This window comes from Neoarius graeffei, chromosome 6, assembly GCF_027579695.1.
Source record: "Neoarius graeffei isolate fNeoGra1 chromosome 6, fNeoGra1.pri, whole genome shotgun sequence".
Lineage (NCBI taxonomy): Eukaryota > Metazoa > Chordata > Actinopteri > Siluriformes > Ariidae > Neoarius > Neoarius graeffei.
In genome coordinates, this window is record NC_083574.1 from 84,816,872 (window position 1) to 84,832,643 (window position 15,772).

The 15,772-nt window shown below is 44.7% G+C and overlaps 1 protein-coding gene across 3 annotated transcripts in view; it reads left to right on the plus strand.

Annotated features, from left to right (window-relative positions):
- The window catches only part of LOC132888118 (protein Aster-B-like), a 236,361-nt gene that overhangs the window by 128,193 nt on the left and 92,396 nt on the right, over nt 1-15,772 (plus strand). For all 3 annotated transcript variants that reach the window (XM_060924122.1, XM_060924119.1, XM_060924120.1), the window contains exon 2: nt 11,528-11,741. In XM_060924122.1, coding sequence (XP_060780105.1) covers nt 11,625-11,741 — 117 coding nt within the window. In that variant the 5' untranslated portion in view covers nt 11,528-11,624. The remainder of the gene's footprint in view (nt 1-11,527; nt 11,742-15,772) is intronic.

Consider the following 15,772-nt stretch of genomic DNA (forward strand, 5'->3'; position numbering starts at 1 on the left):
CTAGAGGGGTTTAGTGATCATGTGATTGGCTGGATGTGATGTAAGCAGTTACATAAGGTGTATTGAGTGGCTGAATCAGCTCTGAATGAAACAGGAGAAGGTGTTTGGCATCTTGTTTGAGAGGGTTAGAATGAGCAACAGGTTTACAAAGCAGGCATGGTGTGTGTGTGTGTGTGTGTGTGTGTGCGTGTGTGTGTGTGTGTGTGTGTGTGTGTGAATGAGAAACCAAGAATCTGGAAGAAAAATCCAAGCAAAAGCACTTTCCTTAACAGATAAGAGACAGACACGGTACTATAAGATCATTTAATACAGTTAAGTGCAAAAGTTTGTGCACCCTGAGAATAAAACGATAATAAAATCATTGCGCGTGTGTGTGTGTGTATAATGTTGACAGACTGTTCCTTCATGATCATTAGCAACAAAAAAGTTCATTTTTAAACATTTTTGTTGACATACATGTCAAATTGAGCTTCTTGATGGACAAAACTGTAAAAATTTTGCCACTGCTTTCTTTAAATGAAGTTGAGAGATCGAGAAAGACTGCGTAAAAAGTTCACATTTTTGATATTAGATTATTGGGCATATGTTCCTTTTAATAAAATGATGGTGGTGGTGGGGGGGGAATAACTGCACATAGCTTTACAACCCCAATTCCAAAAAAGTTGGAACAAAGTACAAATTGTAAATAAAAACGGAATGCAATGATGTGGAAGTTTCAAAATTCCATATTTTATTCAGAATAGAACATAGATGACATATCAAATGTTTAAACTGAGAAAATGTATCATTTAAAGAGAAAAATTAGGTGATTTTAAATTTCATGACAACAACACATCTCAAAAAAGTTGGGACAAGGCCATGTTTACCACTGTGAGACATCCCCTTTTCTCTTTACAACAGTCTGTAAACGTCTGGGGACTGAGGAGACAAGTTGCTCAAGTTTAGGGATAGGAATGTTAACCCATTCTTGTCTAATGTAGGATTCTAGTTGCTCAACTGTCTTAGGTCTTTTTTGTCATATCTTCCGTTTTATGATGCGCCAAATGTTTTCTATGGGTGAAAGATCTGGACTGCAGGCTGGCCAGTTCAGTACCCGAACCCTTCTTCTACGCAGCCATGATGCTGTACTTGATGCAGTATGTGGTTTGGCATTGTCATGTTGGAAAATGCAAGGTCTTCCCTGAAAGAGACGTCGTCTGGATGGGAGCATATGTTGCTCTAGAACCTGGATATACCTTTCAGCATTGATGGTGTCTTTCCAGATGTGTAAGCTGCCCATGCCACACACACTAATGCAACCCCATACCATCAGAGATGCAGGCTTCTGAACTGAGCGCTGATAACAACTTGGGTCGTCCTTCTCCTCTTTAGCCCGAATGACACGGCGTCCCTGATTCCCATAAAGAACTTCAAATTTTGATTCGTCTGACCACAGAACAGTTTTCCACTTTGCCACAGTCCATTTTAAATGAGCCCTGGCTCAGAGAAGACGTCTGCGCTTCTGGATCGTGTTTAGATACGGCTTCTTCTGTGAACTATTGTTAGGGTTTTGCTGGGATTCGAACCTGGTTCGTTGGTGTGATAATCCAGCAAACCCCCACTAGGCCACCAGGGGGATGACTCAAATGCAGAGGCGTGAGGCGGAAGTAGAAAAAGAATCAAAAGGTTTATTTAAACTATATACACTATATACAGGGCAAAACAAAAGACAAAAAAAAACCAAAGAGTATAATCCAAAAGAAAAGCAAAGTGCAAAAATTCAAAAGCTAAGAAGATCAAAAAACACAGTACAAAGGAAACTGGAGATAAACATAACAGCACAAAGACTCCGTGACAAGAGGACTGAACTCAGGGGTATAAATAGACAAACTAATTAAGGACACAGGTGAAGATAATTAGGCAATTAACACAAACACAAAACACAGGAACAGTGGCGGCCTCTAGAGGCCAAAATAAACACGACATGAAAAGGAAATAACAGCGGCCTCTAGAGGCCAAAACAGTCCTAGTCCTAACAGGACCCCCCCCTCTAGGAGCGTCTCCTGACGTTCCCAGGGCGATCCGGATGGGCCGAATGGAAGTCCCGACATAGTTCTTTATCAAGGACATCCCGAGCAGGAACCCAGCAGCGCTCCTCAGGACCATAGCCCTCCCAGTCCACCAGATATTGCAACCCGCCGCGGACCCGGCGGGAGTCAAGCAGGCGATTCACAGTGAACACAGTCTGCCCCTGGAAGATGCGGGGGGGTGGAGGGTTCCTAGGGGCAGGGGCATACGTAGACGTCAGTACGGGCCGTAACAGGGAAACATGGAAAGTGGGGTTGATCCTCAGAGTCCGGGGCAACTGGAGCCGGTAGGAGACAGGGTTCACCCTGCGCACCACCTTGAAGGGGCCAATGTAGCGAGGAGCAAGCTTGCGGTTCTCCACCCGCAGTGGAAGGTCCTTAGTGGACAGCCAAACACGCTGCCCAGGGCGGAAAGCGTGTGCAGGTCTTCTATGGCGGTTGGCCTGAGTCTGGTTGGTTCTGGAGGTCTGTATGAGGGTCTTCCTGACCTTGCTCCAGGTCTTGCGACACCGTCTCACATATTGGTTGACCGAGGGCACCCCCGCGTCCTCCTCCTGGTCCGGGAACAGAGGTGGCTGGAACCCGAATTGGCACTGGAATGGCGACAGCTTGGTGGCCGATGACTGCAGGGTGTTGTGGGCGTACTCCGCCCATGGCAGCCAGGTGCTCCACGATGTCGGGTTATCCATAGCCAGGCCTCGCAGGGTGGTTTCCAGGTCCTGGTTGAGCCTCTCCGTCTGACCATTGGACTGTGGGTGAAACCCAGAGGAGAGGCTGGCAGTGGCTCCGATGACCTTGCAGAACCCGTGCCACACTCGGGAGGAGAACTGGGGCCCTCGGTCTGAGACGATGTCCTGTGGAAGACCAAAGACTCGGAAGACATGATTAAACAAAAGTTTCGCAGTTTCAAGAGCAGAGGGGAGTTTGCACAGTGGTATGAAGCGGCAGGCCTTGGAGAATCTGTCAACTAAGACCAAAATGACCGTGTTACCTTGTGACTCAGGGAGACCCGTGATAAAGTCGACTGCCACGTGGGACCAGGGACGCCGGGGAATGGTCAGAGGATGCAGGAGACCCTGGGGACGCTGTCGTGGGTTCTTGGTTCTGGTGCAAACCTCACAGGACAGGACAAATGACCTTACTTCCTTCTCCATGTTAGGCCACCAGAAGCGTCTTTTCAGGAAGTCCAGGGTCCTCCGAGCTCCCGGGTGGGCGGTGAGAGGGGAAGAGTGACCCCACTGGAGAACCTTGGCCCGGGCTTGATGTGGGACGTACAAGAGGCCTGGTGGCCCCATCCCAGGACCGGGGTCCTGGCGTTGGGCTCGTCGGACAGCCTCCTCAATACCCCAGCGGACAGGGGCCACAATCCGGGACACAGGGATAATAGGCCCGACTTCATTCTCCCTGTTAGTGGCAGAGAACAGTCTGGACAGTGCGTCAGGTTTGGTGTTCTTGGAGCCGGGGCGGTATGAGAGGGTGAAGTCAAACCGACTGAAAAACAGGGCCCACCTAGCCTGTCGAGGGTTCAGTCTCTTGGCTTGCTGGAGGTACTCCAGGTTCTTGTGGTCAGTCCAAACCAGGAATGGATGTTGTGCTCCCTCCAGCCAGTGCCTCCACTCCTCAAGGGCCAGTTTGACCGCTAGCAGTTCTCGATCCCCCACATCGTACCGGGACTCAGCAGGACTCAGGCGGTGGGAGAAGTAAGCGCAGGGGTGCAGCTTTCCTTCCGAACGTTGAGAGAGCACCGCGCCGACACCACTGTCCGAGGCGTCCACCTCCACGATGAATGGTTGGGAGGTGTCCGGGAGAACCAGAATGGGTGCCGTGCAGAAGCGGTCCTTGAGGTCTTTGAACGCCTTTTCTGCCTGAGGAGACCAGCCATAAGATCCACCTGTCCCTTTGGTGAGGTCTGACATGGGTGCTGCCACAGAACTGAAGTTCCTGATGAACTTGCGGTAGAAGTTAGCGAATCCTAAGAACCGCTGAACCTCCTTAACGGACTTGGGAGTAGGCCAATCCCGGACGGCCAGGGTCTTGGCAGGGTCCATTTGGAGTTGGCCTGTCCGTACAATAAATCCCAGAAAGGAGACCTCGGGAACATGAAATTCGCATTTCTGGGCCTTGGCGAACAGATTGTTCTGTAGCAGCCTCTGGAGAACCTGGCGGACATGGTGGCGGTGCTCCTGCACGGTCTTGGAAAAGATAAGGATGTCGTCGAGGTAGACAAAAACGTATAGGTTAATCATGTCCCTTAAGACGTCGTTGATTAGGGCCTGAAAAACAGCTGGTGCGTTGGTGAGTCCGAAGGGCATCACCTGGTATTCGTAGTGCCCAGACGGGGTGTTAAAGGCAGTCTTCCACTCGTCTCCCTGTCGGATACGGATGAGGTGGTATGCGTTCCGTAGGTCCAACTTGGTGAAGACGGTGGCGCCTTGGAGCAGGTCGAAAGCTGTGGACATCAGCGGAAGGGGATATCGGTTGCGCACAGTGATCTTATTCAGGCCCCTGTAATCAATACATGGTCGGAGCCCCCCATCCTTCTTGCCGACAAAGAAGAAGCCGGCTCCAGCAGGTGAAGTGGAGGGTCGAATAAACCCAGAGACCAGGGCATCTTTGAGGTATTCCTCCATGGCCTTGCGTTCTGGCTGAGAGAGTGAAAACAGTCTGCCACGAGGAGGGGTAGTCCCAGGGAGCAAGTCGATGGCACAGTCGTAGGCCCGGTGCGGAGGAAGAACGGCGGCCCTGCTCTTGCTGAATACCTCCTTGAGATCCCAGTACTCTGTGGGAACTTGAGATAACTCGGTGAGATCAGGGGGCTCGGCAGGAGACACAGGAGAGCTAGAGAGCAGACAAGAGGCATGGCATGCAGGGCCCCATTCCACAACCTGGCTTGTTACCCAGTCTATGCGAGGGTTGTGGCGAGTAAGCCAAGGAAGGCCTAGAATAACTGGGAACTCAGGTGAAGGAATCAGGTGCAGGGATATTTCTTCCTTGTGACCTTGAGACTGGAGGAAAACTGGAGAAGTAACTTGGGTGACTCTTCCATCACCTAACGCTTGGCCATCGAGGGCAGACACAGACAGTGGGACTTCAAGAGGTGCAGTAGGTATATTGATGCTTTGGGCGAAGTGAATATCCATAAAGTTCCCAGCCGCCCCTGAGTCTATCAAAGCTTGACAAGAGTGGACAGACTCACCCCAGGAGATGGAGACCGGGATGTAGATTCCTTGACCAGGGAGTCCGGGAGAGAGGGTAGGCCCCGTCACAACCCTCCCTCGGCTGGACGGGGCGGTCCTTTTCCCAAGAGTTCGGGACATGATGCTCGGAAGTGACCAGGCTTGCCACAGTAGATGCAGCACTTGTCCCTCCTTCTGCGCTCCCTCTCAGATGCGGAGAGGCGAGTACGACCCACTTGCATGGGTTCTGGACAGTCACTGAAGGAGGTAGACGGTCTCCAGGTAGAGGTAGGGAGGCTGGGGGGGCTCAAGGCTTGGTGGCGTTCTCTCATCCTGTTGTCCAGACGAATAGCATGTGAGATGAGGGTTTCGAGGTCACTTGGGCATCCAATAGAGGCCAGACCGTCCTTGATGGGGTCAGACAGACCATGGTGGAAGGCTGACACCAGGGCAGTCTCGTTCCATCCACTTACTGCTGCGAGTGTTCGGAACGAGATGGCGTAATCTGCGACGCTTCCTCCTTGCCGGATGGACATGAGCTTTCGGGCTGCGTCGGTACTGATGTCTGCCTGATCGAAGACCCGAAGCATCTCTTCAGAAAACAGCTGGAAATCAAAGCACTCAGGTCCCTGTCTTTGCCAGATAGCAGTAGCCCAGGCTCGCGCCTTACCAGCTAATAAGGTGATCACAAAGGCAATCTTGCGGCGATCCGTAGTGTAGGTGGTAGGCTGAAGCTCAAAGGTGAGTTGACACTGGGTAAGGAACTCTCGGCACTCACTGTGCTTGCCGTCATACCTCTGTGGTGCAGGAAGGCTGGGTTCGCGAGGTGAAGAAGGCAGCATTGCAGGAGGCACTGGAGCAGGAGTGGGAGCTGGATCAGGAGCAGGAACTGGATCAGGAGCAGGAGATGCAGGCAGAGATGTCAGCTGTGCCAGGGTTTTCCCAATTTGCTGAAGCAGTTCCTCGTGGCGAGCGAGGGCCTCACGTTGGCTGGTGAGCGTACGTCCATGAGCGTCCATGGTCGCTCCGAAGCGTGTCAAAGCTGCCATAATTCCCTGAAGGTTGGCCGGGTAGACAGTTGAAGCAGCCTCTGCTGAGTCGGTCATGACGGAGTCTTTCTGTTAGGGTTTTGCTGGGATTCGAACCTGGTTCGTTGGTGTGATAATCCAGCAAACCCCCACTAGGCCACCAGGGGGATGACTCAAATGCAGAGGCGTGAGGCGGAAGTAGAAAAAGAATCAAAAGGTTTATTTAAACTATATACACTATATACAGGGCAAAACAAAAGACAAAAAAAAACCAAAGAGTATAATCCAAAAGAAAAGCAAAGTGCAAAAATTCAAAAGCTAAGAAGATCAAAAAACACAGTACAAAGGAAACTGGAGATAAACATAACAGCACAAAGACTCCGTGACAAGAGGACTGAACTCAGGGGTATAAATAGACAAACTAATTAAGGACACAGGTGAAGATAATTAGGCAATTAACACAAACACAAAACACAGGAACAGTGGCGGCCTCTAGAGGCCAAAATAAACACGACATGAAAAGGAAATAACAGCGGCCTCTAGAGGCCAAAACAGTCCTAGTCCTAACAACTATAGAGTTTTAGCTGGCAACGGCGGATGGCACGGTGAATTGTGTTCACAGATAATGTTCTCTGGAAATATTCCTGAGCCCATTTTGTGATTTCCAATACAGAAGCATGCCTGTATGTGATGCAGTGCCATCTAAGGGCCCGAAGATCACGGGCACCCAGTATGGTTTTCGGGCCTTGACCCTTACGCACAGAGATTCTTCCAGATTCTCTGAATCTTTTGATGATATTATGCACTGTAGATGATGATATGTTCAAACTCTTTGCAATTTTACACTGTTGAACTCCTTTCTGATATCGCTCCACTATTTGTCGGCGCAGAATTAGGGGGATTGGTGATCCTCTTCCCATCTTTACTTCTGAGAGCCGCTGCCACTCCAAGATACTCTTTTTATACCCAGTCATGTTAATGACCTATTGCCAATTGACCTAATGAGTTGCAATTTGGTCCTCCAGCTGTTCCTTTTTTGTACCTTTAACTTTTCCAGCCTCTTATTGCCCCTATCCCAACTTTTTTGAGATGTGTTGCTGTCATGAAATTTCAAATGAGCCAATATTTGGCATGAAATTTCAAAATGTCTCACTTTCGACATTTGATATGTTGTCTGTGTTCTACTGTGAATACAATATCAGTTTTTGAGATTTGTAAATTATTGCATTCCGTTTTTATTTACAATTTGTACTTTGTCCCAACTTTTTTGGAATCGGGGTTGTATAATACAGGTTGTTAATAAGTATGTATGTTTGTATGTATGTATGTATGTATGTATGTATGTATGTATGTATGTCAATGACCCAATTCCTGTTTATTTGGCTTTTTGTGTGACAAAAATAAATAAATAAAATGGATGAATATTTCATAAATTAATTTACTAGCTCACTCGAGAAATGATAAAACTCCAGCTACTCAGAAAACGAGCTAATAAGGCGAAGAAGTGGTAGTTAGTTAGCTAGTTAACTGCATTCATGCAGATTATTATCCATACAGGACACTTTTCAATGGAATAAAAACGTGTTCTAGTCCCTTCTAGCGGGTTTCATTCATTTGGTTCAACAGCATGCACTATTGTTAGCATATCGCTTATCCTACGTGTATTACATCACTCTACCCAATGGAGAATGAGCGTTGAATATAGTTTGCGATATTGCATGGTTGTCAAGACAACATGACGTCACACGTTGGAGACGTAAAACATCCGCGCTCGTGAGCGACGGTGACAATTTGTAAACAAACATGGCCGCCAGGTTTGCTTCGCTAAATACGGAAGGTTTTGAAAGAATCTTGAAAGAGAAAGACGCGTTGAACACCGAAAGGAATGTGTATAATAATAATAATAATAATAATATTGTCTGGCTTCGTGGTATATCAGAGATGTTCCATTCAGCTACTAATCTTTGACTTGTTCAGCTAGCTGAATGGAATATACCTGATATACCCTGAAAAAAAAGCCAATATTATTTAATGATAGAAAAGAAATGAGGATATGATCCGATAGCACATCTGCAAAACATAAACAAGACTTTCTCTAGCGTTTAAGTTATAAGCTGTGGAGTCGTGTGCTCACATTGCATGTCAGATTTATTATTCAAGTCTGGCTAGTGTCTTTATTTTCTCTTGATGTCTTTAAAACCACAAGGTCATGGATGTGCTCACAGCTTTGTCTGCCTGGCTACGACCAATAAAAAACTATTATCCTGGACACGACTCTACTTGACCTGAGTTACTGATTTGTCCATCTTTGATATTGGATTAGAAGTGAAACAGCTTTCAGTAGACATCTCACAAATTACGTACAGTGGTGCTTGAAAGTTTGTGAACCCTTTAGAATTTTCTATATTTCTGCATAAATATGACCTAAAACATCATCAGATTTTCACACAAGTCCTAAAAGTAGATAAAGAGAACCCAGTTAAACAAATGAGACAAAAATATTATACTTGGTCATTTATTTATTCAGGAAAATGATCCAATATTACATATCTGTGAGTGGCAAAAGTATGTGAACCTTTGCTTTCAGTATCTGGTGTGACCCCCTTGTGCAGCAATAACTGCAACTAAACGTTTCCAGTAACTGTTGATCAGTCCTGCACACCGGCTTGGAGGAATTTTAGCCCATTCCTCCATACAGAACAGCTTCAACTCTGGGATGTTGGTGGGTTTCCTCACATGAACTGCTCGCTTCAGGCCCTTCCACAACATTTTGGTCAGGACTTTGACTTGGCCATTCCAAAATATTAACTTTATTCTTCCTTAACCATTCTTTGGTAGAATGACTTGTGTGCTTAGGGTCGTTGTCTTGCTGCATGACCCACCTTCTCTTGAGATTCAGTTCATGGACAGATGTCCTGACATTTTCCTTTAGAATTCACTGGTATAATTCAGAATTCATTGTTCCATCAATGATGGCAAGCCGTCCTGGCCCAGATGCAGCAAAATGGGCCCAAACCATGATACTACCACCACCATGTTTCACAGATGGGATAAGGTTCTTATGCTGGAATGTAGTGTTTTCCTTTCTCCAAACATAATGTTCTCATTTAAACCAAAAAGTTCTATTTTGGTCTCATCCGTCCACAAGACATTTTTCCAATAGCCTTCTGGCTTGTCCACGTGATCTTTAGCAAACTGCAGACAAGCAGTAGTGTTCTTTTTGGAGAGCAGTGGCTTTCACCTTGCAACCCTGCCATGCACACCATTGTTGTTCAGTGTTCTCCTGATGGTGGACTCATGAACATTAACATTAGCCAATGTGAGAGAGGCCTTCAGTTGCTTAGAAGTTACCCTGGGGTCCTTTGTGACCTCGCCGACTATTACAAGCCTTGCTCTTGAAGTGATCTTTGTTGGTCGACCACTCCTGGGGAGGGTAACAATGGTCTTGAATTTCCTCCATTTGTACACAATCTGTCTGACTGTGGATTGTTGGAGTCCAAACTCTTTAGAGATGGTTTTGTAACCTTTTCCAGCCTGATGAACATCAACAACGCTTTTTCTGAGGTCCTCAGAAATCTCCTTTGTTCGTGCCATGATACACTTCCACAAACATGTGTTGTGAAGATCAGACTTTGATAGATCCCTGTTCTTTAAATAAAACAGGGTGCCCACTCACACCTGATTGTCATCCCATTGATTGAAAACACCTGACTCTAATTTCACCTTCAAGTTAACTGCTAATCCTAGAGGTTCACATACTTTTGCCACTCACAGATATGTAATATTGGATCATTTTCCTCAATAAATAAATGACCAAGTATAATATTTTTGTCTCATTTGTTTAACTGGGTTCTCTTTATCTACTTTTAGGACTTGTGTGAAAATCTGATGATGTTTTAGGTCATACTTGCGCAGAAATATAGACAATTCTAAAGGGTTCACAAACTTTCAAGTACCACTGTACGTCCAACTGAGTACTAAAACACATTTTGAAAATTTGTATTCACATAGAAATCACAAAAATTTAAATAATTTGTCGCAGGCAAGCTGGAGCCTATCCCAGCTGACTATGGGTGAAAGGCGGGGTACACCCTGGACAAGTCGCCAGGTCATCACAGGGCCGACACATAGACACAGACAACCATTCACACTCACATTCACACCTACGGTCAATTTAGAGTCACCAGTTAATCTAACCTGCATGTCTTTGGACTGTGGGGGAAACCGGAGCACCCGGAGGAAACCCACGCGGACACGGGGAGAACATGCAAACTCCGCACAGAAAGGCCCTCGCCGGCCACGGGGCTCGAACCCGGACCTTCTTGCTGTGAAGCGACAGCGCTAACCACTACACCACCGTGCCGCCCCGAATTAGTAACTTGTTTGCAAAAAATTTGACAAAACAACAACCACGTTTTGTGTGGAGTGAAGAGTTCTTTCAAACAAAACAATTGGAACGGAAATCCGTGGAGAACTCATGGAAGAGATACGATTTAAAGGAGAACTGATGTCATGTTTAAACTTGCTTTATTTCTTAATTAACGTGTTATTCAATTACGTTTTCGGTTTTAGTAACCTTATATCGTGACTCGTATTGGCAACTAATCGCAATTAAATATTATACTTATCGGCCTATTCGGTTTTTAGCCGTGTTGAATTTAGTTCGTTTGGTCCACGGCAGGCGTCGCTTTTCCGCGCGATCTTCACGAGACTTGTGCGAGACTTCGAAACGTGAAGAAGTGTCAGCCAGGTGTCAGTGCCGCCATTTTGAAAACTGTTTTCCAAACGAAATATTGCACAAAAATGAGTTTAAATGACGATTACTGCCTACTTTTTTCAAACTTTCCTGATTGCTATCAAAACAAACAAAACTTCCGGCTTGATTACATCAGCATTCGAAAGAGGGCGCGTGTTGGCAGATGTTGGTCACTTTGATTTCCGCTGTACGTTTTACTTCCGTCCTACAATGTCTCGCACAGGTCTCAACGAATCTCGTTTACGCCCATTGCCTTGACATATGGACTGATATATTACAGAGCATATTTCAAACACTCATAAATTGCTATAGCAGCGACAAAATAGCGATCAAAAATGCGTTCCTATATTTAATAAAATGAGAGAAATAGAATTTTGATAATAAAAAATGTGCCTTCAGTTCCCCTTTAATTATTCATATAGTATATGGAATGATGCAGTGCATGAATTCAGTTCAAGTGTAGTGAAATTTGTTAACAGTCCTCTCTCTCTCTCCCTGCAGCACTGCCAGTAATTCGACCCGGAGTAGTCCCGCTTGCTCTCCGGTGTTGCGGAAGCGCTGTCGCTCGCCCACGGTGCAGAGTCTGGAGGGAGAGAACATGGTGGAGAAGGGCTCTGAACACTCTGACACCTCCAAGTCGCCCTCTACCCCCGAGCAGCTGGTCACCCGCACGTACTCGGCTCAGTCCACACGCAGCAGCTCGAAAAACTCCAAGGTGAGGAGGTGTGCTTTGGCAGCCAGTCCATTTAGGTCATTTTTTCCATAGCTGTGTATTGCAGTAGCTTCATCTTGCAATATATACAGCCCTGTACAAAAGTCTGAGGCACCCTATTGTTTGTTTTTTTCATACAAACTTTGTTATAGATTTCTATTCTATGACTTCTACATTATCAAGTCAGTACAAAAACATTATAGAGTTCCAGACGTTCATTTTTTTCCAGCACAAAATTAAATGTGACAGAAAAAAAAGTTTGTATCTGAGCAGCGTATTACATAAGAGAGCACTTTATTGACTTTATTTCATTTATTATGGCTTACTGTTTATAGTATTTTTTTTTTAAATGTTGAAACATTTCATTTCATTATTTTTTCGGCCATTTTTTGTCGGCAGCATTTCTTTACAGGTGCCGAAGACTTTTGCACAGTACTGTGTGTATATATATATATATATATATATATATATATATATATATATATGGCCCATTCTATAATTGCGGGTACATCTCAAATGTCGACTCTCTTAGTCATCGTCAACTCTGTTGTCGTTAAACTGGGCAATCCATTGACTGCATTGACGATAACATAGGTGGGGTTTACATTAGACCGTATCAGCGGATCATCAGATTAACGTTTTTAAAACGATTAGTGTGCACACAGCAACACCAATACACGATTCGCGTGCACACAGCAACGCCAATACACGGATACGCTCGGCTCCGCAGGCATCCTGCGCTCCAAATCACTCTGCCCTGAACAGCGAGTGCCCTCTGGAGGGTGCGCACTCCGGCCCTGTGCAGCTCACAGAGCACGCGAGTGAAGTGCACAAGCTGTGATTCGGGACTGAGCCACTGTGTGTGAGATCTCAGTGCATATCACTTACCACTTGCAAGTGGAAGGATGGCAAGCCTAAAGACAATCATAACTACACAATGGGCAGTATTTGCATCAGTATTTGCAGTATTTTCATACTTTTATACTCTTTAATGAAAGGTGATACAAGGCGGAAGTCCGCACCGTTTTTCAGCAGTCGCGTCACATGACCAACGCCAGCGAATCAGGAAGGTGGATGTCACAGTGACGTTGTCCAATGACGACGCCAGCTAGAGCTCAGCACAGCGTATCCGCATATTCTGAATGTTTACACAGCACCGGAGCTGACACGATCTGGATTGAATACGTGGACCCTGGCGGATTCCCGTTTCCCGGCGTTTCCAGGCGTTTTAATGTAAACGGACAGTGCATCCGCGAAGAAAACGAGACAGATACGGTCTAATGTAAACTTGGCCATAGTTGACACTTCCCACCATTTTGTGTCTTAACTCCACGTGCTAACCTCAAACTCGCTACCACGCGGCATGTATCAAAACAGAATTTTATGGATTTTAATCATACACTACCGTTCAAAAGTTTGAGGTCACTTTGAAATGTCCTTATTTTTGAAAGAAAAGCACTGTTCTTTTCAATGAAGATCACTTTAAACTAATCAGAAATCCACTCTATACATTGCTAATGCGGTAAATGACTATTCTAGCTGCAAATGTCTGGTTTTTGGTGCAATATCTCCATAGGTGTATAGAGGCCCATTTCCAGCAACTCTCACTCCAGTGTTCTAATGGTACAATGTGTTTGCTCATTGCCTCAGAAGGCTAATGAATGATTAGAAAACCCTTGTACAATCATGTTAGCACAGCTGAAAACAGTTGAGCTCTTTAGAGAAGCTATAAAACTGACCTTCCTTTGAGCAGATCGAGTTTCTGGAGCATCACATTTGTGGGGTCGATTAAATGCTCAAAATGGCCAGAAAAATGTCTCGACTATATTTTCTATTCATTTTACAACTTATGGTGGGAAATAAAAGTGTGACTTTTCATGGAAAACACAAAATTGTCTGGGTGACCCCAAACTTTTGAACGGTAGTGTATGTTTTTTGTAAACACACGAGTGAGAGATTCACTCCGATATCACGACAACAGAGTTGACGAATAATTAATCTACTCTTGGTGTATCCTCAACCTTTTGTTCAAATTAATGAGAGCAGAAACATAACACACCTCGCTGCCTTTCTGAAGTTTCCCGCCAGAGGAAGTGACTTCACTCAGTGCAGGTGTCATGCGTATTATTAAAAGTCTTAGTGGATTTTATGTGGTTTTATAACAGAGTTAACAGAGTTGACACGAACATTGGGACGGATAAAAAAATATATATGTTTATTTTTTTCATGACTGAAATTTCACATAATACAGAAAATTGACTTTCTACGCAAGTGCAAATAAGAGTTAATAGAATACGCCCCAAAAAACAGACGGTTAGACTGAATCACTTCATGTTTATTGGAGTTGAATGGATGAATCAGGAGCCGAAGACAGCCAGTAATGTGGGGGGAGGGGTGGGAGTCATTTAGTTAATGTTTTATGGATAAATTGGGTCTAAAATGTACATCAAGCATTGCTACTGGTGAAAGTTTGTCATAATTTGCATTATTGTTCAAAACCGATTCAGTAAAGATTTATTTTGTGGAAAATAACAAAAGGTTTATCTCAGAGACGTGAAATGTACCCCGAATTCTCGAATGACCCATACATACATATAGATATATATATTCACTCCGTGTACTTTGTGTCTGCATCCAGTTTACACTGTTCAGTTTAAAATGTTGTTTGTCATATATACATGTTTTCTTTTTATTTGTTCTACGTTTCATTGTGGGATTTGTTGCAGAAATATTTGCATTCCTTATTCGTATGAGTGACCAATAAGATTTTCAGGTTTTCTTTCCATCCATCCATCCATCTGTTAATTAGTGTACGCGATTCCTACACACCCAGACACCTGGTCCTTCTGTGTGTGTCAATCTGTTAGCCCTGCCCTTATTACCCATAATCCATTTTCTGCCTTTATATCCAGTCTGTGACGGAGCGTAAAGTGTAAACTTTACATAAAGTTCTTTACTACCGAGTGTTATGAAGCACTGACACTGGAGACTCCTTTCAAAGTTAAACATCTCATGGATAAGTTCACCATCTCACATCAACTATTACATACAGTTCTATCCATTTAGTAAGTTACGATAGAAATGATAACAAATTTGAATGAGCAGATTAATGTAAACCTTGAAACTAGAGCCACTGTTATAGAAAATTCATCAAAATCTTTTGGCTAATTTGAGTTAGGAATTCAGCAGCACTGTGGTGTAAATATAACTTTATTATAACGTTATTTCCAGCATTAGATCTATACATTTACATACAAGTCTTTCAGCCAAATTTGCTCAAATGAAGAATATGCTTATACGAGACACATGTGTAACCATATAACCGATGATTGTGTGTTGTTCGTTGTGATCCAGAGCTATTGGTCAGCGTGCAAGTGGGACCTCTGGTGTTCAAACAGTATGAGATGCATAATTTAAAACAAATGCTGATTTTCATGTCACACTTTTGCATCTCGAAGCACTGTGATACCCCGAGTAAGGTCCAGTACTGAATTTCCTCTTACCCTGATCATTTGTGTCCCGCTGAACTGAAATAACGTTCTGAATAACAGACTGAAACAGCTGCTGATTGCTGGACTGCCAAGTGAAGCAATCAGTTCGAGTGGCCTCTTGTAATCAGAGTCATGTAAAATCTCACCCACTGACCCAGTTCCACTCTTGACCTCCAGAACACAGTGAACACCTTCCATGCCACTCAGACCCTTCAAACAAAATAGTCCAATTTTAATGTTCATACCAAATACTAATACCGCTAATAATAACACCATATCAATATGACCTGAATAAAACAAAAGTAGAAATAGATAGATGGATAGAAGGATTGGGGGAAGATTGGATGAATGGATGGATGGATGGACTGCCAGCTAAAGAGATAAATAGGTAGGTGGAGGAATGTATAGAGAGACAGATTGATGGATGGATGAATTAATAAACAGACAGAAGAGGCTGGATGGATGGATGGATGGATGGATGGATGGATGGATGGATGGATGGATGGATGGACAGTGAATGGAATGATGGCTAAATATAAGGAT